General features: G+C 39.6%; 1 protein-coding gene across 15 annotated transcripts; it reads right to left on the bottom strand.

Moving 5' to 3' along the window:
• Positions 1–10: 10 nt before the first annotated feature.
• Positions 11–25,099, bottom strand: LOC111934137 (tropomodulin-3-like). Of its 15 annotated transcripts, none has more exons than XM_086848416.1 (14): positions 24,601–24,719; positions 24,078–24,143; positions 23,746–23,966; positions 22,997–23,212; positions 22,229–22,309; positions 18,605–18,805; positions 17,094–17,250; positions 9,594–9,716; positions 8,913–9,002; positions 8,279–8,409; positions 7,257–7,364; positions 5,685–5,828; positions 5,175–5,319; positions 11–3,036 (listed from the first exon to the last, which is right to left on the bottom strand). In XM_086848416.1, exons 6-14 carry the CDS (start codon positions 18,728–18,730, stop codon positions 3,005–3,007), a joined length of 1,056 nt encoding a protein of 351 aa, XP_086704542.1. In that variant the 5' UTR covers positions 18,731–18,805; positions 22,229–22,309; positions 22,997–23,212; positions 23,746–23,966; positions 24,078–24,143; positions 24,601–24,719; the 3' UTR covers positions 11–3,004. The 15 variants fall into 15 exon arrangements, 9 of the variants coding, with proteins under 9 accessions (XP_086704542.1, XP_086704541.1, XP_086704543.1 ...); XM_086848415.1 differs by having other exon boundaries at positions 23,746–23,943; positions 24,671–24,717; XM_086848417.1 differs by having other exon boundaries at positions 23,746–23,943; positions 24,601–24,710.
• Positions 25,100–25,217: the final 118 nt, after the last annotated feature.

The raw sequence follows: 25,217 nt of genomic DNA, 5'->3' as shown, positions 1-25,217 counted from the left end.
AACTCCCGAAGCCACAACAAGAATACAGTACTTTAATCATCCAAAAATTTGTAACTGTTATACAATCTGACAGCATATAGTACTGATATGCTAAAATACTCAATACCTGTTTCCCCAATGGAAATTTAAATTGAACACTTAACTCGTTTGTAGCTTACAAACGCAGGATTACTCAAGCTGTAGAGAGAATGAGGCTATTTAAAATACAAGACTAAATAGGTATTTGCTCTGAAATATTGGTTATGTTTCCATGCTAAGCTTCAAACCAACAGAATCAACATATGCGGTCATTTGATTTCTTGCTTTAAGCTGGAAAAATAATTGAGTAAAAAACCAGTATCTCTTTAGGAAAAAAGACCTTGTGTTTATGGTAACTGGTTATTAAAGTAGTACCACCCCTGCACTCACACTCAGTGAAGCCATATGCAGGATCTCACCACACTCAATGACATTATATCCGTGCTTTTGTTGAGACTGTTGAAGGTTCCTGGCTACAGACTGAATTTTATCATTTATTCCAAAAAGGATACACACTGCAGGCACAAAAGTGATTGCTGTTAACTGTTCCATGCACCATGCCAAAGGTCTTGCAACAATTTGGATTATTAAACCCTTCTAGTTGAAAATATTGGTTTTCCATGCCCAGCCTGTCAGGTATCTGTCCTGAAGCAGTCCATAAGCAGTCAAATTTTTAGCTGTTGTCCACAGAGCTAAACCATTTATTAGGGTCCAATACTATCATTTGTGACAGGACACCTGAGAGCTGCAACATAAATGGCCCTGCCTTTGATTGGAATATAAATAATTATACAGCCAAACTTGATTTAGTAAAAGCAAGAAATTGATTTGGGCTATTATTTCCATAATCCAGCCTTTCAGCTTTCTCCTTCATTTTCAAGTCGGCAATAACTGCCTAATCTTTCTAGGCAGTGATAAAATAACTCATCCTAGAATCCCAATACATGAACAGATTCTGTGAACATGCAGCCCTTCAACAAATGAAGGAAGATATTATAGCCTGTTTTTTGACACAAAATGATTATGGTGCCTAGCAAATAAAAAGTAAAGTACAGCTTTAGGCAACTCAGCACATGACATGCTTTGGCCATGTTTATACAGCAGTGTCTGTCTGTAAAAGGACACTTAACTTGTGCCTGTATGCATACTGTATTAGAACTATTTCAAAGTTTATTTTAAAATCTAAAAAGTTCTTGAAAAATTTACAAAAGCCCAAACCAAAATAAGCCCTTTTTGTTACTCAACAGAACACTTCTGATGTTGTTGTGAGGTTACAGTAAGTGTAGTCTTTGGTTTTAACTGAATTAGTTCCAACTTGGTTTTCAGAGCAGATATTTATTTGTAATTCTAATAAAAGGCTGATTTAGAAATAGGGGAAAAAAAAGGTTCTTCCATGAGTATAAACCAGTTATATACATCCCTACTGAAGGCACTGTAGTTCAAAATTCTCTGTACAGTTGCAGTAAAATTTGAAGCCACCTCCAGAATAAAGTCTGTCTTTAAAGATCCAAACCAAGATTTGCAGCAAATTACAATGTGGGCACAATGCTCTGTTTTTATAGTATATACAACCTGATGCAAAATTCTCAGCCCAATATGTTTTCTACACATAAATGCTCATTATGATCTTTGGATGAAAGCAGTTGTCAGTTGAATTCTCTGTTGCTATAAATACAGCCAAGCAGTCCTGTAGAATATTTTTGTGATCTCAAAGCAAACTAGTACAAGACAGTCCAAACAGACCTACACCAAAAAACTTCTAGATTTTAATATTTCAAAGTGTACTGTGATTATGTGCAGAAGTTGAAGTGATTCTTGTTGCCTTATTATTTTGCTTATAGAACTTTAAACACTTTAATAATGACTATACCCTAGAGATTTGACACTACATATTGGTTAGTTTTTGCATGTCTTAAGGTAGTGTTTCAACGTAAACACAGATATAGAATGGAAAAACACTTAAAAAGTGTTACTTCATTATTAAAAACTGTTAGATTTGTATGAAGTACAAATAGCTTAATGTAATACAACTTAGGTCAGTGGTTTTACAGTTAAGGCTGTTCTTCCTGTACAGTTCTGCAGTATTTTAAATATGAATGTTCACTACTTCTAGAGAAATTGATACCCATGAATGTAGATAACAATTTTTAAACACAGAATATGAGCTAAATAATGGTGATGAACACATGAAATCAGTCTAAAAATGTGTCCAGTTTAGATACTGAGTGAGACACAGCTACAGGATCTTTTGAAAAGACTTTAAGGATTTAGGTGTAACAGAAAAACTCATTTTGCAAGGCTCCTAATTTTTTTTTTCTTTTTCCGCAAGACTTCCACTTTTGTATTAGTCCCTCTAATCTCCCGGGAGAAGTCCTTAGTCAATTTATTTTTGTTTGGCTTAAAAGGATGTCTTTGAACTGCATCACAGTATCAAGAACTAGTAAAAAACAACACAGTAGAATTACAAATAACATTGCTGTGAAAGATTTCTCTTCAGTGCATATGAACAAAGCTGAACAGCTCTACACGAGTCCAGCTGCTGGGTGAAGAATCCCTTCTGTCTAATGCATTGTTGTCAGGAATACACACACCCCTCCACGTAAATACACACCCCCAGATTTTCTTGCAAACGTTTCAGTTGGGTCAGTATCTGCCCAATGATATTAGAGGTCCCATTCTTTGACCACAGACAATTATACCATTGATTTACAATTACATTTTTAGTAGAAAGCACAGCCAAAGTCTTGAAATACAAAAGAAGTTCTTAAAAAAGCCCTATCAAAACCTATGGTACAGAGACTGGCACACTACTGTGTTTCCATCCATCCCAAAACCGTGCTGCATACCAGCAGATGATTCTATTGCTTTGCTTTAAAAGGAATGGGGTTTCCAGTCTTTTCCCTTCTAACCCAGGTCAATGTAGTCCAAGATTGCCAAAGCCCACGGTGCTGCCCGTGCTGACTCCACAGTTCTGGCAACAGCTCTGCTAATTGTCTCCTTCAACCCTTCTCTTCCGAACTGCAGCAAGAGAGACAAAAAAGAGAAGTTTTGGTATATTAGCATTTTAACTATTTTTTTGTGCTTCTACAACATGAAGTTACTTTGTCACATGAAGTAGCACAAATTAAGGTAGCTAACTTAGCATTAGACAGCATTTTTAAGCAAATAAGCTGAGCTTATCGCCTTATTCACAAGCAGTTGCAAATATTTCCAAGGAAGGACTTGTGGGAACCATTAATCGTCTTATGTCTGATAAGCAGATTTAGTCAGAATTCTTTTTTTACAGTTTTGCAGTTTTTTAGAGGTGACTTTAATTTACATGGCTTTACAAGAGCTTCAAAGTATATCTAACACTATTTATACACACACAGATGTTACAATCTACAGCCTAAAACTTTACATTTATTAATAAAAAGCATTCAATTGTCAGAAAATGCAAGAGCAATAAAAATTTGTGAACAAAATAACTAAAAGCTCACATGCTACTAGGATTTGAGAATATGCAATATTGGTTGAACTACTGGAATTTTCCTCAACATTTGTATTATTTTTGATGTTTTCTTTTCACACTAACAAATTATGTTTTCCTTTTCTGTGCAAAGCAAATAGCACTAAAGGTCTTATAAGACACAAAGGACAAAATATAAAGGACATCTCCATTTTGTTTAAAAAAGTGAAGCAAGCACATCTGTGTAAGAAGAAAGTGAATCTGTTCTCAAATCCACTCAATGGAAAGTAGGCGGCAGAAGTTATTCACACCTGCTTTCATCAAACTGCAAGAACAGATGAAAAGAATTTCCAGCCCTAGACTTCTCCAATCATGCAGTTAAAAGTATACGAAGAACAGGGAAGTGGTACAACACAGTGTGAGCAAGAAAACAGAAGATGTAGACTTTTTTTTTTAGAAGGAACGTACAAAGAGAGAAATGAGAGACTTCGAACATCCCAGTTTCACTGCTCAATACCCAAGTGGGTATTCAGAGTAACCTTCTCTGTAGCTTCAGGGCTGGAGAGATGAAAAGGTATTTGCAGAAACTTTTACTCGCATACTCCAGACTAAGAAAGCAAAGGAAAACAGGCAAGATATCAATAGAAGCATAGATTTTGAACAGTCAAGCAGTAATAAAAGAACTAGTGAGAGGGGAAACCTTAGAAATCTCTGAGACACCTGAAGCATTATGATAAAAAACTCAACTGCTTTAGAATCTATTTTGAGAAACAGATATGCAGTGTCTGAGTGCCTTTCTTATCTCTCTGTGCTTTATTCTAGTTACTCATCCATATCTTTCAGAGCTGTTCTCCTCCACTTTAACCTTTATTCAGAGGAGAATCAGATCTCTAAACCAAATTCCAATTTCCTGTGTCATTCCCTCTAATATATTCCTTAACTACTGTTACTTCTACTAAACTGGCTGGCTCCTTTTCACACTGATGAGTATCACCACAAAGCATCTAAAACCAAAAGATTTAATGAAATAGTTTTAAAATGCAGTTCTGTTTAAATAGATGGACATTATTTTGTAGTTGAGTGCTTCAAGTATTTGACATTATTATACAAATGATTTCCGTTCATGTGCTATGTTATTAACCAATTTTTTGCTGATCCATTTAATTAGGATTCTAACTGATGAGCTCCAACAAAACTGACTGCAGCAAATAAAGATGCCACTGCTATCAGCTACTTGTACATGAACAGAACCACCAAGGGAGAGATTACCCAGTCTCAGCCTCTGTACATGACAGTATGTTCAGTTCCTTGCTCAAGCAATCCTGGTGACATTGGGATACTGGCATTGAACAGGGCATCCTATCCCCTTAATTTCAAGTACTGCTTTAAAAGAAGAAATGCATCTTATCTGAATACAACCAAGTGATCAAAACTAATATTTTCACTCCCTTTGCCACAATTCACACAAAATTTGGATGCTCCTGTTCTAGATTATGCTAAAAATCCTCCACTCATGTACCTGAACACCCTGTAACAAAATAGAAAACATCAAGCAGCAAAAAAAAAGAAGGAGCAAAGCACAGGAGAAACCTGAAACTGGTCTACTAATCTTATGCTATCCTGGTTTAGTCAAGGGAGAAGGGGAATAACCAGACACCTTTAAAGCATGTGCCACACACCCATTCAGTTAATAATAATTTGGTCTTACCCAAATCATTGTTTTTTGTGATAGCTGCAGCTGCCCTGGCTCGAGGTCCCTGTTGTGTAAAATGGTATCCAAATTTGAGGATCTTGTTATTTTCTTCAAGCATCTTGGCAATTTCTACTTCTGCAGCTGTGCCCAGCTGCTGCCTCTGTTAGAACAGAAGGTACACAAAGACAACAGAGCTTATGTGTGTTCATCCTCAAAGAGATCAAAATACTTTCCCCATATCAGTCAATAAACACTCAGCTTCATTCTAGTTACTCAAATAGGCAGAAGGTCCTAAAATATGTCTGTACATATATTTTTATGTGCTTTAAAGCACAAGGTAGCACAGAAGTGACCAGGAATCAACCTCAGCTGGATGCTTCTGACCATCTTAAGGGCAATTGTTGATGATGTTAAGACAATTAAACATAAAATATTTGATGAGTTTATCACAAGCTGTCTTCTAAAAATATTCAGTCAATTAGGACTGGCTGAGTTTAGCTATGGTATCACCACCATCTCACTTACCTGATTATCAATTTTGATCTCTGTCAACGTTTCATTGTCTTTCAATGCATCAACCAATGCCAGAATTCCAACTCCAGTGATGAAGTTTGATTCTATGTTCAAACTTTTTAATTTTGTGTTTACTCTCAGCATGTCTGCAAGAGCCTTTGAATATAAAAAAGCATCATTAAACTTTGGCATTTTGATGCAGTGCCTCACAGGACACAGCAATAACTACTTCCACTAACTAGTTCTGTGGAAGCAGCAAGTTCAGATGCAAGGTGTAACTTCACAAGCTTCCATTTACTAGACTGAGTCTTCAGCCAGCATTATCTACATTCCTTTTTTAAATAGCATTCAGTCAAGAGAAGGCCTGTCTTTCTCTTGTTACAAACTAAAAGGCTACACAGAATATAAATTGTCTGAAATTAGCATATTGGACCAATTCCATTTTGTAAGCCTTCACAGCACACAACAAGCAATGCAGGCTGCTAAGCAAAGGCCAAAGAAAGGGCGTTATTCAACTGAGAGGAGAATTAGATATGGTTAATTTGTAAACAGGAGATCTGACTTTCAAAATGCTTTTGTCTACAGATTTGATAGGAACAGGTAAAATTCAAAGCTCTAAGCATAGTACCAGCATGTAGCTAAAGGCACTTTTATACCTGATGTTATTTCTGAGAAAGGAAGAAAACAGGAACGGCTAACTGCTGAGTTTACTGTCAGAAAAACGGTACCCTTTGAATTTTTTTTCTATCAAGTCACAATACAAAAAAACCCCATCTGAGAAAAGAGGCCATATAGATTTTTATTACATGTTTTAGTTCTGCTGAAAAGAAACTTTTTAACTGACCCAAACCCAAAGCTTTCAAATGCTCATTTACTCATTTAACAGAGTCTTTCAAACTAGTTGCTTTTTTTTCTAATTTGAATTTAAAACAAGTGCAAAGGATTGTCCTGGCAAAACAATTAGTTTTGTTTTCTTACGACTTTATTTGTAATTAAATAAGGTACTGCTTTAATTCAATATAGAAAAAAACAACTTGACTATAAATTATATTTAAGTTTCAATTGCATCAAGCTAGATACTTTGACTAATATTATGTTTTATATACTAATATTTTAAGCCAATCTTTGGTAGCAGGGAGATAGAGAAACAGGTATTTTACAACTTCAACTAAAACTTTAGTTAGTTGACTTTTTAAGTGGGTGTTTTTAAGTCCTCAAATGTGCTTCTCGTAAATTAACCCTGAATAAACTACTGGCTACTGGAATGAACAGCAGGAACTAAATAATTAGGAAAGAAAGAAAAAAAGGAAGGAGGTTAGCAAAATGAAAAATCAGAGAAAGGGGCTGGAAAAAAGAATTTTCCCTCACACATCTGAGGCATTGCTGCATATTAAGTTACCAGTAATCATTTACCAACTTAGATACAACAAAGTTTTGTTAAAGAAAACATACTTTACCGTGTAGCAAAATGGAATCATTTTCATCCCTGAATATTTAAACTGGATTAAATTCAATCCCCTCCCATTGCCTTTCCATCCTAACTTCCTTTGCACCCCACTTAGAGCCGTTATCATGAATACTTACAACAGCAACAGGATCATTGCTTCGGGTGGCTGCCAGGCTAAAATTCTTCACATGTGTGTTGGTTTCTAAGGCTTTTGCAAATTCTTTCAGCGTTGGAATTGGTATGTTCTTGAATTAAAAATAGCATTTCACTCTCTTGAGATACACAAGTTTATCCCCTCCCCCCAACTTCTCCCACTATCTTATTCTCTTTACGGCAAAATGCTCTACAGTATTAACTACCACTGGTCTCCAGAAGTCTCACAGTGAAGACCTACCCTAAGATGCAACAGCTGTAACTCTCCAATTCTGCAAAGCAGCCATTTTTACATTACAGTAGCAACTCAGCTTAAAAGGAATCATTTTAAAGAATTAATTAGGGTAGCAAATACCTCAGTTTACTGTGTCAGAAACTTTGATCTTTTTAGGCAGATATTTTGGCTAGCATTTACCTGTTACACACTATTCCACAGTGAATGGATTTTACTTCTCCCCTTTAGTAAGGGGAACAAGCAGCCCTGGCCACTGGCGAGGCTGTCCCTGGAGTCTGCACTGCAAGTCAGGGGTGCTGCAGATCTGGTTTCTTTCAAACAAATATACAAAAGCTTATCACGTGTGAAAACACAACTGTTACACTTGGGAGCAGAAGCTGCCCTAACTTCCACCAGCCTTTTTGTGCAAGAATCAGAAGGATGTCAGGCACAAATATCCCTTTGCTTGCTTTATCAAGGACAAAGGATTTAACAAACAAAGTAGTTAACTCCATGATAATGAACTACTGGAATTGCTGCCAACTTGGCAGCAACAGAAATCTGGGCTGGCAGTGAGAAAGTCTAAGACTTTTTAAATACACATTTGGCAAAAGAAACCAAGATGGCTTATCGGTTTAACTGCAGGTTCTGAGCTTATACACACTACAACATTCAGCAGAAAGAATGCTGTACTTAGAATAAGCCTATCATGCTCTCTTAGAGAGTTTTGTAGCTTGAAGTGTCTTCTACTGAGAAAAAGCAGCATATTTACTGCAGTCTTCAGGTAATTACCTTAATATTATTTAAATTAACTTCAACAAGACGAGAATCATTATCTTTAATCCTTTGCAGTGTCTCCTCCACGTTTGTAGGATTTGGTGGTTCATCAAAAACAGGCAACATTTTTTCACCTTTTACTATATCTGAAAAGTAAGGCATTTAAGTGTAATCAAACAGGTTGCACATATGCATTGTGAATAACTGATACACATACTAAATATTTACTGTATTTAAAGATCATTTCATCCCCCACCAAAAAAGCATACCATCCTCTCCTGACCATATTTTCATAAAGTTCAACTCTTTTTCAAAGGTCCTCACAGCCTTTCTGCTTTATTTGCAGAAAGCACATAGGAGCTGAATTACAAACACAAATATAAAACCAAAGAACCAACACACACAATGCACGCTTATGCCTACTTTTGTCACCAAAAAGTGACTTAAATACAGAGGACAACACTTTAGTGTACATATATTTTAATTCCACTCTTGACAGAACTCAATTAGCAATGCTATAGGCATACACATTTCCAGACTAAGATTTAAGAGTCTAAAAGAATGTTGGTGCAACAGAAAACAGTTAATACAATAGTAACTGTGTGCAGTACAGACAATTGATTTTTCTAGCACTCGTGTACACACTTACTTGAGAAGCTGTCTTTGTCAACCCCATTACTGCTTCCTACTACATCACAGAACTGATTGTTTGTTATTAAGTTGGACATTCCCAGTATTGCTGAAAAAGAAATAAAAGAAAAAGCAAAAAATAGATTTTACTTTTCTTGACTAATTCAGCTCAGATGCAGGGTTACTTTAAATAACAAAACCTGATGTTTGTACAATATTTATCAGTTCAAAAAGACATTCAATATCTTAATAATTTGAAAAAAAAAGAGAAAAAATAAATGATTATAGACATTTTAGTTGACTTTCACATCTTAGAAAGTTGTGACCTCACCAGGTTCAAGCACCAACATTAAAAAGTGCAGCTCAGTCACAAAATGAAGCTTTAGGAATACAGGCACATACAAACACACTGTTGTACACAAGAAAAAAAAGTCACATACACATCAAAAAACAGCCAGTCTGAGGAAAGGATTTCAAGGTTTTGATTTTGAAAATCAGGTATCTTTTGCATGCCAAATAATTACCTTCCTCACAAATTATCACAAATCAACAAAGGTGAAAAACAAACTGGCAAACAATGTAATCTAATTTCTATCACAACTGCAATATGCCGTAGTCAGATTAATACACCACCACATTAATTATAGATCTTTCTGGTCTAAATATCTACCAGCCCATTCATCCTTCAAAAAAACCTCACCTGCAAGGTCACCTAATTCTGTGTCTGTGGCACTGGTCAAGGCTTCCTCCAGTTCTGGATCAAGAGTGAATTTTTCTTCTGTGAAAGACTGTACAGGCTTTTGCTTGGGGATAAATATTTTCCCTGGAGTAAACAAAACGGAAAATCTGACATTACTTTGTATTGTATAGCTACTTATCTTTCAAATACTAAGTAGTTAAAGAATACATATTACATTCAGTGAATACTAGAAGAACCACAGACAACATAAAGGGGTCTTCTGTTGTCAGAGATGAGGAAAGAGCATAAACAGGAATAAATTTTCAAGAGCCTGGATCATTATTCCAACCTTATCTGTTCCTCCTAAGGATTAGAAAGTAACATATAAACTTCCATTATACATTTTGAACAGTCTAGAAAGATTGTAAGAAAAATTTAGTATCACTAGAGAATGCTGAGTTTCCTCTCAAGGGAAAAAGGGACCCAGGCAGAACTGTAATCTGAATGTGTCAGAGAGAATATCACAGAGTTATCTGAAATCACACACCTGGCTATTCACTGCAGCTTTTACACCATACACACTATTTCTGATTTCAGATAATAACATCAGCTCTGCAGCAAAAAAACAAAGCTGCTTAAGAAAACCATGGTTTGTGAACAGCACAAAACATGGTAACAGATTTCTCTGCCAGTGACACTGTTTTGTAAAATGACAAAAAACATCATCAAAGATTTAAGGGCATAAGAACCAAGAGTAATATTACATTGTACACCAACTTTCAAGTTATTACAGGCAGGTAATGGGAAAAGTTACTTTAGAAGATATGAATTAGGTAGAGGTCTGTGTAGTTACCATAATTCCAGCATCTTTAGCTGGAAAGTTAGGGTAGGAAATCAGAGTATGAGAAAGCCTTTCTAACAGTTCAGCTATGAATGGTTTAGAACCGGTCCTTCAGAACAAAGGAGTTTTCCATTGGGTAAGAGCCAGGACAGGTAAGGGGTGCTCAGGTTCAGGACAAATTACCATGGCAAACAAAAGCTCTTATACAGATGCATTTGAGAGAAATCGTTCACAACTCCACAACTGTGAAGCAAATCTTAACAGCTATTTAAGGTTCAAGTTTTTCCAACTTTACAAGTTGCCTGAGCTATCAGCAGAAAGAGCAGTGGGAAAGGAGTTTCCTTTTGTTATTTCCTGGGGTAGGAAGCAGTGTTGATAATCACCCGATGAAGTCTCAGTCCTAATTCAGGAGCCCACCCTCTGCCATATCCATAGCTAAAAAATTCTGATTCCACAGAGGAATCATCCTCATCCCAATGTCCCAGTTACACTGATACTTGGTGGAGTTTAGCATCACAAAACCCCAAATTGTGTATTCCATGTCTTCTCTAGATTACAGTAGTTTGTGGTCATTTTCCTTATCAAGGAAGTTAATGCACTCCCACTAGCACAGATTACAGAGAAGCATATCAGGTGTTTCTCTGACAACACAGTCTGATGACCAAGAGTTGTTGCTAGCAACACGGTATTTTTGTTCCTGGGTTGCTATCTCTTTGGAAACTTGTCTAAATGGTCATTATCCATATTTAGAAGTGGAAAATAAACCTCCTTACATAACTGTATTGATTCCAAACAATAGTTAAGTGCAGCTGACATGCATTACCACCCATACCTCAGCTTTGATGGACAGTGCAAAAGAAACTGTTGGTGATTCAGGATTAAAAGAAAACCTTCATAAATTGAATGCTTATGTAGCAATTGTTTCTTGTTGTTTTGATATAAATGATGCAATACATTTCTATAATTTTATTTTACCAGCATCACCTACTGGGGAGAGATTAACCTTTAACTTAAACTGTAGTTTATAGAAGAGATTCAAGAATGAAAAAGAAACAAGCTTTTCATTAATCCATTAAGCACTCTGAGCAGCATTCACATGCTCTAAAAGCCTTTCAGAAGCTATGTTTGTGTTATTTTCCCTCAGTAATATGGGCTAGTAAAAAAGGTGAGGATTTTGGAGTCCAAGAAAAGAGGATAGTGGGATTTGAGCACCTGAGCCTTTGTCCAGACATCCTATTTGCAGCATCAGTGCAGCAGGAAGAGACCAAGAAGAAGAAATTGATCTCAGTTAAAAGCAACTTGGCAAAAATATATTTTAACCTAGTTCAGCCTTCTGTCTGGTTCATCCCAGACTGCTCAAAAAAAAAAGAACTACTTTTCCTGATGTTGCTGTTCAGTAATTCATAAATTCATAGGTTAGAAACATCTGGTTCAAGTATTTGCTTCCTAAGAGTAATACTAAACTTATCCATACATGCCTGACTCTTTACAAAACCTAGAGAGTGGGAAGTCTAATCAGTTTTTAATAAAGCAAAAATGTTAAAAGCCACTGCCCTCCAGAAACATTCACTGCAGCCAACTCCAGTCATATGAGCTGGGCCAGGAGCAGTATGTTTTATAAAACAAGTCACACCCTTGTGTACATAATTTCTCATTCATTTGCTTCATCTCGTCCTAGACCAGAAATCAGAAGTTTACAATGCACATACAAAAGTAGGTCCCTCCCACTCCCCACTTCTAGCAATGAAGTTACTTCCAGCAGGGCAAGACCCCTGTGTCTCTGGGGACAATGATCTCACTCAAGGCCTGCTGCCAGTACAGTTCAGCAAGTCCCCCTTACTAATGCAAGCTTTAAACAAAACCAAAAACCACTACACATCTGTGCAGCCCATGAGATGTGCAGCTTGCCTGGCCCTCAAGTGGAACATTTCCAAATAGCCGGATTTGATTACATGAAGGAACATGACAGCTCCTTTTCAGCCAGCCAGGACACTGCAAAGGTACAACATGAAGAGGCAAATTTCAGGGATGTTCCCATCGTTTTTGTAATAATTATATAGGCAGGCATTCCATGCCTTTAAGCTAACATGTTAGATTATGCACATCCAGGATTAAGTCACAGGCCTCTGCTACAGAATGAATTTTCAGTTCCAAGTTCCACCCAATGGTATTGCTCTAAAGGCAGGAACACTTGACGGTGTTTATTGAAGTGCCCTGGACATTTCCCACACAGATTTACAGATCTCAGGTGGGACTCAGTACTTTGCACGAATCAGTTCAGTGGGGCCATGCACTGCACATTGCTGGGTACTATTCTCCCATACCCCACACTAGCAGGCAGCCACACCGTGCACAGCAGAGGAAAGTCTAAAATCCACTTTTGGGGTACCCCGTTTGGGGAAACAGATCAAGTGCTAACTGAATACAAGCTTTTCTCATCACTGACTTCATGAAGAAAAGTGAGCAACATCTGACGTATTCCTTACATCTTATGTTCCTTAAACTCTCCTTAGTTCAGAAATTTGTATAATCCACACTTCATCAGTCTCTAGTTCTTACCATGTAACAGACTTATGTTTACCAATTCACTTATAAGCACAATTTAATATTAATGTTTTTAATTCAACTTACAAGTGAGTTCCTCAATGTCTTAGTGCAGAAGCAGAGCTGTTATCTGCTATCTGATTACAGGCCACATAGCAGTGAATTAGAAAACTGTTTTACATTAAGGCTGGAGTATCACATGTTATTTTGTTCTAATGCTCTTGTATGGAGAATATCAATTTGACAAGCTGTTTCTGCAAAGCTCCTACAGGATATTAGTTCACAACATGCAACACACTTCCTTTAAAGACTTTAAAGTGATTCAATGGTAAACAGAAAACACAGCATTCCAAATCCTGCTGGAACAGAAGGCAACAGTGATCTAGAGCAACAACTGAGCAGGCTGCCAACAAAAGAGCCAGGTGGCTACAGTTTCCATGTGTTTTCTGGGTGATACAGAAGGGGAAAATCCAAACCAAACCAAGCCTAAAGCAGAAGCTACATGAACTGCAAATCTACACAGAACAAACACACCCAGACAGGAACGCAAAGGAAAGAGAAAGCCACAATTATGAGAGTGCAAAGGCTAGAAATGAAAAGCTTGGTTTACACAATACTTGGCTAGTGCCTTGCACTATACAGCACAAAGTACATTACTATCTCAGATATGTTTGTATCTCAGCTGCAATAATTCTCTTCTGCAGCTGCTCCAAGAGAAGGGAGAAGGAGCATTGGTCTGACTCGGTCAGATGAGTGGAACACACTTGAGGGCAACAGCCTTCAGTGCTGAAGCCTTGCTTTACTGTTTGGATGAGAGCTCCTCCTCCTTGCAGTACACCCTGTAAAATCTTTATGACGTACTTACACACAGACACTGAGACAAAGCTAGTTTTGTTGCAATTATTACCATATTGGTTTCATGAATCTCTTGAACAATGGTTTACTGTATGGTTCAACACTTAATTGGAAAAGAATGTGACTTAAATCATCAAATTGCATTTTAAAACAAAGTAAGTTTTTAAGGATGCTTTTAGAAACAAAATCAAGGCACTGGGAAAATGGAATAGAGTATGATTTAGGGATTAAACTACACATTTCTTCAGCACTGTTCATTTCACCACAGCAGGATACTTTTACATGACTTCAGGTCTTCCACATGCCACAGCACAAAACAAAAGAGGTTCCAAAGACCTGGAGAAATTACATCATCCATCAGTGAAAGATAAGCAACATTATTTTAATAATATGGTACCCCAAAATTAGATACTTGAGGCATCTGGAAGTATTTTCCTTCACACTCCAGTAGGAAAACAAGGTTACCAGAATCAGTAGCAAGACAGGATATTTAAAATTAACCTAGGGTAAGCTTCTTTGATAAATCTGCAGACCAAATCACCATGCAGGACATCAGTTCCACTAAAATAGAAAAAGGAAAGAGAAGGGTAGATTTTCCTCTTCTTGCTCCATGAAATGAATAATTGGAACAAATTAAAGCAACAAGACCAACCAGAGACACATACATATTTTAGCAAATTCTGACCCAAAAATGGCAATAATAAAACCAGCTGCAGCTCCAATCCATCTCTGTCCTCTCAAAACCTTTGGAAGTGAAAGTTACATTTATCATCTTTCTCCTATATTAACAGGAGAATCAAGCAAGATTTTCGCCTGCCCTTATTTCACAACTCACTAGTGTCGTTTCTCCATAACATGTATTTCTAGATGAAGTGAAAAATTATAACCCAGCTTAGTTGTCTGTTGGTCTATTTTAATATTAATGAAAAGCACATTAGGATACAAGTCCCCTACAGAAAAAAATACACAAGTATTAAGTTGCACCCCATGCCCTTTCCAAGTTCGACATCTAGATAAATATAATGAATTCCTGACTTAAAAGATTAAGTTATTTACATTTGCCATTTTTGTGCAAAATGGCAACAAATGGGGCAGCAAGTCAAAGTTGAACCATAATACTTTCATAAGGGCAAAACAAAAGGTTATTCCTCACCTACTACAACTTGACCTGTTTGAGCTTGACCTTCTTGTCTCCTGCCCACTCAGTAGAGCATCAATTTGGATACTAAACATTTGTTCCCACATTTTTAGTTTTAATAGAAGTAATCTACAACCCATTTTTTATTTTCTCTTCTCCTACAGCACTAAAATAAACGACAGAAGTTACCAAATAGCAACTTTTTTTATGAGATACAGGAAATTTTACAAACTACACTGATGTGACTCATTGCAACATGCAGACAGACTATTTAGTAATACTTTATTACATAAAGGAAATGACATTTGATCTTTCTTAATCAAGCTCTGCGATACAGCTGGATCCTTCTGTTTCTCTACAAGATTCTCACAGATTTTATCTACCCAAGCAAATACTTTTATGTGTGCATGTAGACATAAGCTGACTTTAGAGAGGCATCTTTGTGAAAGAATAACTAGCAGTCAGCAGAAAATGTAGTATGAGAGTACATCCTCCTTGCCCAGCTCACGCCCTGACAGAGCAGTGCACAGGATGCAAGGGATTCCCCAATCACCTATGAGCCCCAAATATACCAAACTCTATCACACTTAACCATCAGTCTGACTCCAGCACAGACTGGCAAATGTCAGGAGAGCAGCAGAAGGCAGGCACACACCAACAGGTACTTGGCAGCAGCAGAGGTACCATGAGGGCACTGCTGCTCTGGGTGCTCTGCCTTCTACAGTCCATTACATTGTCCTTCACTGCATTACTCCTACAGCTTCAGCAAACCCTGTTCTACTGTCACCAAAGGAGTGTCACATATCTCTCAACACAAAGGGAGTTAACTAAATAAAGCAAAAACACTCTATGAAGTCAGTCCACCATATACAGTGCAGCACACTGTAAAGTCACAATCTCCCTATTACTTATTATTATTATTTACAAGAAAAAAAAGGGAGGCACCAGCATTTCCAGGTAAAGCGATCTGACACCAGAGAAAATGCAAATACCCCTAACAAAATTTTCACCAAATAGACCCCACAATCATATACACAAACTCAGTGGATGAATGAAGACTCAATTCTGAAATAAGCAATGATTCACAGCAGATAATTAAGTAGAATTTAAGGGTTTGAAACCCTTAAGAAAAGAGGAGACTGCTCATCTTGAGCAGCTGGACTACAACTTAGGAAACAATTTACTGAAGTATTAGTGCAGCAAATCTGCCCTGCTGCTGGGGAAGGTTCACATGAGCCACAAGCAGTGCTCAAACACTGTGGTGACAGCTAAAAGCCTGCTCCTGTGCATATGCTGCGTATGTGACCTGCACAGGTCTGAGAGTGTCTGTGCCTACCAACAATGATTTGTAAGGCTCAACGAATTTGGGAACTTCTGTTTCAGGTGGGAAAAAAAAAATAAAGAGTTGCTCTTGCAATATTTAAGAAGCATATTCTTTTTCAATTTTCTTCTGAAAAGGAGAATGCTTCCCATCAAGTCAATGAAAATACTAGATCCAAAGCAAAAATTTAAAATCCCAAGCCTTAATAACATGTCCATGGTTTTCAGACCACAAACCACTGCCAGATTTCAAAACATGTGATGTTAACTATATAATTAGTTAGGAGTAACTATGCAATCTTATTAAACCTTTCAGTAAGGATGCTAGAAAAACACCATGACTACATACACCACTTGCCTGGCCTTGTCAGCCTACATCATCTTTGAACATTACTGTCTACCACAACATCATTCAACTGCTATTTCTCTAATCCAACACAGTGTTACAAAGGTTGCTGTCTGTATTCAGCATGAGGCATAAACCACAGGCACAATGACACCATTTGTTATTATTGACATAAATCAGAGTTAGCTCCTACTTTGAGGATACCATGCCCATCAGAACTTTGCAATCTATGATAAAATCTCTGAGTCTTATTTCCTTCCTGTGCTACACACAAAGAGCACACCGGCCCCAGCAGCACAAATGCCTGAACAGGAAGCCTCCTGGCCCTGCACAGCAACAGCCATTTGGAAAAACTGTGAGTTAAAAGCATTACAGCATTATAGCTGCCAGTGCTTCAATCAGATTTGGTTCACAGTAGCTCTGGCTCATGCACTTCAGAGATTTCATAAGCACTTACACCGGAAAGGGTGGTGTTACCTTTCTTTTCTCTTGTAAAAGGCACATAGTCTTCCCTGTCCTTGTACTCCAGCGCCTGCTTCTCCAAATATGCCAGGAGCCGCTCCCTGTCGAAGGGACCTGAGGCCTTCTTGGCAGTCTGGTCTTTCTGCCGGAAGCCTGCAGGCAGCAGCGCGTTCTGCAAAACAAATGGAGCAAAGAATGACAGCTTAGAAAGTCTGGGTGAGCACCTGCTTAGTTTCATTTCCCTCTTCCTTCTCCCTCTCTGCAAGGTTCAGCCCTGATACATCATCTTTTGTAGGCAATCTTTGATCCTCTGCCAACTTCCTTTTTTTGGGGCAGGGAAGGACACAAGGTAATCTAGACATGGAGAATATAATGAAAATACAGCATACTGCATGCTCAGTAGGACTGAAGCAATTCTTTAGGTACAATAGCTCCCAGCACTCAGCTTGCCAGCTACTTTGTATTTGTTTGCTAGAATCAGCACTGTTTAAATGAGCAGCACTAAATAAAACTCAGCTATTTAGAGTTTAGACATTCAGCAAGAGACTGTTTCCTCTGTCACTTACATCCACGTGATTTTAAGTCTTTAAGACAACCAACTCTACTATTATTTCAACACAGAGTACTTATGGTTTTGACCTGACTCAAGGTGGGATGTTTCTTTGGTAACATCAGCATATTTCAACTAAACAGAAAGAAAAAAGGATATTAGTACAGAATGACCAGAATGTTCACTTCTGACTGCCATAAAAGACAGCCACTCCCTTTTGCCAGTTCTCCTCTGTTAAAATAGCCCTAAAGTCAAAGGGATTTAAAATATCAGTAATACCTTGCAGTGCAACAAAATAGGTGATCACAGTATTCTGAACTGATTCTTGAACATGAAGATTAAACTATTCCTGGTTTTATTAAAGCGAAAACAGAGAACCATGAGGTGAAAACAAGTCTTGAAGTCTGACATAACTCCAATATCTGGAGAGGACAACTCAGCTCTTTGTAGCTGAAATATTCCTTATTCAATACTCCATGCTGACATAAATCAGGAGTTTAGCAATTATTTATTTCTCTTCACAAAGTCAGCATGAGGACAGGAATAGATATAAGCTACAGGACCAGGAATCATTAGAAGAGTTTGGCACCCTCCCACTCCCACCAAACTCCACAGCAGAAATAATAAAACAAACGTGGATTCAAAAGGGCTGTTTACCAGACAGCGCTGGAAACAGGAAAGTTAAACAGGCATTTCTAAATAAACTTTCTTTTCAAGAACATGAACAACAGAAATTCTTATTTATAAATAAATCCCAGAAAGCTCCTCCCAACTATCCCTTCTTATGTGCTTCTTTACTGCAGTTGTGTCCACCTTGGAAACAGGAAATAAGCATTATATACACATATATATCTGTGAGATCATCAGCAGGCTATGAAAAACTCTGTCCAAAAGTATATTGTACAGAATCTCAATTTATTTTAGACTAGTAATGGAACAAATGAAAAAAATAAAACTTGTCTTGGCTAATGCCTACCTCAGGGTCAAGATCATCCAAAACAGTTTCCAGTTGTTTCAGTTCTTCTTCTGAAAGTTTGCCAAGAATTTCATCCTCATCGAGATCTTTGTACTTGTCCAAGTCCTTTCGAAACGGAAGCGTCATGACTTGGGCAGTAGTAACTTGCTCAAACACTTCAAAATCCAAGTCTTAATTCTTATCCAGATCTATGAAAAACTTCTAGAAAGAAAAAAGAAGAGTTAAGGTAAATATCCCAACCACAAAGCATCTTCAGCTTCCACATACATCTGTGAGAGGAAAGCTTTGTCACCCAGTATTGGTATCTGTTATTCTGCAGCTGACAGGAAGCACCTGGAAGCTGTTTTTCTTCACTGTCCCATCATGCCCTTGTCCATCAGTAATTAAGCTGTATCTAATTAAGCTATATCTATTTTCAGATCAAAGTCAATACCCAGTCCTCTTGACAAGAATTCCAAAGCCATAATTCCCACAGAACAGGACAGGTTGTAGGAGATCCTACTAATTATGAGTCCAGTTTAATGCCTCTGTTTTTCACACATAACGAAGCCAAAAGAAGAGTTAAGATGCTCCGCATTTATTGTTGGTACAGTTCAAGGGCACTTAAGGATAACTTCACTGTAAACAAGGTAATTGGTTATTACTGACTCATATCCCTGCATATTACCTACAGAGGAAATAAAGGAAGTTTGTCTCCAAGTTAATTATAGCACTACCATCGAAGCAACATTCTGTTATGTCCAAGGAAAATTACAATAGCTTGATGAAAAGCACAGGAAATACAGCTCCTAAGTGGCAGCACTCCTCTCAATCCTACTACCATACAAAAAATAAAATTAAAAAAAAAAATTAAAAATAAAGAATAAACGGTGTGACTGGTCACTAAATATTATATTTAGAGGAAACCAGGGTCCTTCAAAGGGTACAGTCTAAATAGCACTCCTCACAGACAAGGAGAGTGCAGGGAACGTTTCTCTAATACCCACAATTTTTGAGCATTTGTCTTGGAAAAGGCAGTTAATCACAGCAGTATTCAAGCAGAGAAGTTGTTTCCTCTCATTTTTCTGAAAGAAGTTCTAGGACTCTCCTTTTGTTCAACCAAATTCTTGCTTCAAGTTGACCACCAACAAAAAAAGAGTAATTATGATAACTCTCTGTAAATAAGCAAAAGCTAAATACGCATTCCTGTTCATTAATCTCCTATTTTGGCACTATGGAAATACTCAATACAGACCAGACATACAGTAAAAATCACTTTCTCCAGTAGCCCCTATTCAAGGGCAGATGCTCACACCATAAATACAACTGCATTACTTCAAATCCACACTTACACTGTCCTTCAAAACCAGATCAATTTAGTCACTGCCTCTTAAGCAGCAGGGAAAGGCAGGCTGTATGTACATATGTGCTATACCATGAAATCCTGCACACAGGATTCTTCCACTTCAGTTGTCTACATCCAGAAAGGTCTCCCTGACTGCCACAGTTACATATGGTGACATTTTAATTCAGGGACACTAAGCAGACATGAGCACACAGAGGTTCATCCACACCATTCAGTCAAGTGTACCTGTAAAACTAATCTGGTTTTAACAACTGCCTTTGCAAGAACAGTGAATTTTCAGGTCCTATCAACATCTACACCTGAGTGAGGAATAAGTGAGGAATACATCCAGCTATTTTCAGGATGTCTGCTTTAAAAAAAGTATTGCTGATATAAATACCAGAGCTTTATTGTGAACTACAGTTGACACTGATGGGACCGAAGCTTTTGCAAAGTTCTCTCAAACATAAGGAGGAATTCTCATTTTTGTGGTAAATTGCATCAAAAGAACTCTGGCTTCCTCTGAACTAAACCAAATCATGCTGGAAGAGCCCAGACCTTTTGCAAGAGGCTATACAGCTAGGGACATCCAAGTTATTGGCTGAAGAAAATGCAGAGGGTAGCAGATCTATGTTTTCCTAAGTTCCAAAAGTAATTAAAGGAGAGACTCTGTGGCCTAGAAAGCAACTTCCTACAGTTTTCATAGTCTGGTAGTATTTGTTTCTCCAGGTGCAAGCAGCTGATGGACAATTAGCTGATGCCGCACAATCTGCATGTGAACTTCTCATTGCTGGAGCCTTAATGTTCTGCCCTTCCTTACAGTTCAAGCCATTACAAAGGATCACAGGAGAAAAACATTTCCTGCAGCTGATTACACATTGCTCTTTGTGACCAGGCTGCACCATCTGAGCCCTACATCAAGACACTGCTATTTACCACATTTCTGCATGTCCATTTGCATTCAAATATTAAAAGGTGTCATTTTAAAAGGTAATTATAAGGAGCAAAATGGTTAGCAAGCTGCAGAATAATGCTGCCCTTACTTTGAGAGTAGCACTGCATAACCATACATTATTTTCATGTAGGCTGTATTTCCTTTCCATTAATTGCCACAAAACGCTGTCATCCAGAATTAATTACCTTTTCTTTACTGCAATGGGATGCTTCATATTGGAAAACTGCTCATCCTTTGTAATACATTTACTAATTTTCAGGTCACAGCCCTTAGTCTCACTTGTTTGTATACGACCAAAGAAGTCATGCTAAATCCTCAGGTACAGTGTTCACACACACAAACATGAAAAATAAAGCAGCTGAACAAAAAACACAGTTTCTGTAACTGAGGCTTCACTTCAGCGAGAACAGAATCACATGTGGCCTAGCAAATAAAAATGTAAAGAGCTTTGGACATATTTTCTAATACCTATTAGGGATATTTTATTTTAAACATGAAAGTGTCATGTGAGACACCTCCACAATGTATGATGGTAGCACTGCTTAGCATGTCTGTAGTACACCAAGATTGCTTGGCAACGACTCTCAGAAACATTCCCTACTAAAGAAAACACAGCATATACAACACTTGCACACAACATGCTAAAAATCAGGTTTTAAAACATAGTGTCAGGAATTCTCATTACCTAAAAAGGGCATAAAGGCCAGCTGAAGCCCTAATCTAATCAAACAAGCCTTTCACCTCCCATTAAACACACTAAGTGCTCTATTTTCTTTCCATCACTTGCTGTAGCAGTTCAGCATAGAGACACATGCATAACAAACTTTTAGAAGGAGCAGTTACTTGGCCTGTGAATATTTGTGGCACATTTGTTATATATATACATATATATGTGTGTGTGTGATCTTACTGCAAAATCATGAGCAGAACTGTAACCATCAATTTTGGCTTTGCAAATACTTTGCCCTTTTTTTCATGAGCAGAGCTAGTTTCCTTCTAAGTATCCTTCTCAGCTTTAAAATGAGAACATTGCATATAAGTCCAAAGAGCTAATACTCTTTTTCAGATATATAACTATAATGTAAAGTTCTTCACTCCAGCAACTTCATAGTCATGTAAGAAACATTTAGAGAAATGGAAAGAAAGCCATCACTTCCAGTCCATCAAATGTCAATCCTCTCTGTTTGTTTAACCAGAAGAGAAGCTGAAAAATCAGAAATTAAGAAATTCTGCTGGACATCACAGAGAAAAAAATTTTGCCATTATTCCCTCACCTGGGAAATCAATGAAGAACTAAAGAAATGAAAAACAGGAGTAACTTTACTTTATGCCATTCAATAATTACCTGAATAATCACTTGAAAGACTGTCAAGCAACTTTCACACACCTTCATCCATAAGTCAAAATATTTTTTCTCTCTTCTTCTCTGAAAGTATATTTTTAAAAACCAAAGTAGTCTAAAAATAGCAACCTTCCAATTATCTTTCAAAAACTCCACCTCTTGTCCCCCCCCTGAAATTTCTGTTATATTCAAGAATACAATTTCTTGGGATCCAAACAGGAGAAACTCTTTAGATATAAACTGCCCACAGGAAACGACAGTGTTGTTGAAGTCCACTGTAAATGGCTTCCGTGGCTTGGATTTTAAAATAGAAGCAACATCATGAAAAACAAACTGAGCTGGCTTTGGCCAGCACATTCGCAGAGTTCACTTTCATCTCATTTGCTCCTCACGAGCCTCCTTCCCCCCAGCCTCTGGATGAACCCGGGGCAGCAGGGGGGTCTGCAGCAGGGGGGTCTGCAGGGCTGTCAGCATTCCTGCACCTCTCGGGGCCCCAGACCCTCCCAGCTGCCTAATCTGAGCATTTCCCCAGGGAACCCCTACGATGGCAACAATTCTATTTTCCAGTGTGCAAGATTATACAGAACTGTTTATGAAGAATGTGCTCCACTTGAAAGAGCTATCTTTACTTACCAAAGCAAGGAGAAATATGAGTAAATATAAATATTACCATAATCCCAGCAGGTTCCTTAGGATATTTTTGTAATGCCTTATAAGTCTGCTGGACAACCCAATGGTGCCATTCTTAGCAGAAAGCTTTTAGAAACCCACCTGAGGCTTCCAAAGCCCCAGCCTGGGGTAGGGCACAGGATCCTGGCTGTCCTGCCCCAAGAATGAGAGACATCCCCCGGCCCAGAGCCTCATGGAGCCAGCAGGTGGCAGCTCGTCTTTGCCTACACTTCTTGTCAGGGTAAACTCTGTTTTCCAGGCAGGAAGACACAACTATTCTGGGCTATTTTCCTAGAAAAGCAAGCCCAAGGCTTCCTTCTGTTCAAAGAGACAATTCACTAAGCATTATACATGGCAAACTGAGCTTTTCTAACTTCACATTTGTCCACACAGTGACCCAGGGAGTGGTGGGGGACAGACAGCTACTGCAGAGTAACTACACAGATCATGAAAATGCTTCCATCATGAAGGAAATCTGAACACGTCTGTGTTTCCAGTTCCTGCAAGCTCCTCCTCTGTATCAGAGGGCATCTGCAACCAAAGCCCACTTTGCTCTTTTATATATCCTCTGTACAATGACACAGAACTGGGACACAGCTCTCTTGCAGACAGGGTGCTCTGAGTGATGGCTAAGCTGCCAAGTTGGCATTGTCCCATAAAAACTTACTCCTGTGTGCCTGTTCCTGAAAACCGGTCACCCAAATTGCAGGGCTAAGCGGACACACCCAGTCAGCTCAGGCAACAGCAGGGGTGACAGGGCCAGGAGCCCCAAAGCCAGTACTTGGCCAGCAACACAGGGCATGGAAGTGGCAGCAGCTCAGCACACCCACAGCACTTCCAGGCATGCTCACCAAAGTTGCTGCAGGGCAGATGTTATGATCCCAAATAAATACAAGGCTGGGGTAAGATAAAAATCCCAGGTGCTCTGAGAAGTTCTTCTGTCAGGAATCACCACTCCAGCTGTCCATTCTCTCTCCCAATATGCAGGAAGTTATTGACTGACTGGCCAGGATGAGGGATGTTTAGGCATGATTTTTTTCAGACAGTGCCTGGATGATTTGACAGAAACCTGCTTCTCATTAATAGCACAGTATTAATTACATTACACTACACAGTATTAATACAGTCTGCTCCTAGAGGAGCTGCCTGCTGGTGTCAAAAAGAAACATCAGATGCAAACTACCTGAACGTTTATTGAAACATTCAGTTATCTTTTATCCATTGCAGAAAAGTGGCAAAATTTACAAGCCTGGAACAGAACAGTAGAAGACATTTAAATCATTCCCACTCTATTACTTCACGACAACTTCTGAGTACAAGTCAGCTTCAGGTGCTTCCTTTCATCACTGGCTGCCTTTCAAGCTCTCTACCGTAGCCAAACTTTAGTTACGAGGATTGATCCAATACATGAAAGCAAATTTAAAGCACGCGGCAGCCTCCCTAGACCATCACCTATTTCAACACAACTTGCACCTAGCCACAGAGCGCCAGGCTCTCAGAACAGGCGCCCGAAAGCTCCGTGCGCAGCTCTCGGGACAAGCCCCGTGCAGGGGCGAACGGGAGGCTCCGGGAGCTGCCGGGCCCGCTGTCGGTGCACGGAGCGCACCCCGCCCCGGAAAGGCATCCCTCCGTCACTGACTGCGGGGACCCGAGCGCCGAGTGAGCCGTGGAAAACACAGGCAGCAAACTGAAAGAATTACGGGCACCAGCTCTACAGGCGAAGTTTCCAAAGGCTCCGTTTTCGGCGCCGGCTGCACACCCAACCCAGCCCCGCACCTGGGCGCGCCCCGCAGCCCCCACCCGGCCCCTCAGCCCCGCGCCCACCGGACGGGAGGCTGCCCAGGCAGGGCCCCGCTCTCGAGCCCAACGCCAGCCCGGCCCGACCTCCCCGCTCCCCAGCACCGGCAGGGCTTCGGGCCCCCCGGGAGCCGCCGGGGTCCGGCCGGGCGGGCGCCAACCCAGCCCCGTCTTCCTCCTCCCAGCGGGCGGAGGGCTGTGCCCGCCCGAGCCCAACGCAGCTCCGCCCGGCGCCCCGCTCCCATCCCGGCCGCCGCCGCTCCCCCTCACCCGGGCGGCCGCCGGTCCCCGCTCACCCAGCCCGACCAGCAGCGCCGCGCATGCGCTCCGCGCACGCCGCCAGCCACCGGCCCGCCCGGCGCAGGCGCGGACGAGGGCGGGGCCCGGGGAGCGGCCGGGCCTGGACGGGGCTGGGACCGGCCCCGGCCCCGGCATGGCCCCGGCCCCGGCCCCGACGACCCCTGTCCCGGCTATGGAGGTGCTCAAGGCCAGGTTGGATGGGGCTCTGGGAAGCCTCGGCTGTGCA

Source organism: Cyanistes caeruleus, chromosome 13 (assembly GCF_971803275.1).
Source record: "Cyanistes caeruleus chromosome 13, bCyaCae1.hap1.1, whole genome shotgun sequence".
Lineage (NCBI taxonomy): Eukaryota > Metazoa > Chordata > Aves > Passeriformes > Paridae > Cyanistes > Cyanistes caeruleus.
Note: the sequence above shows the minus strand (reverse complement) of the source record. Positions and strands in the feature narration are given on the sequence as shown.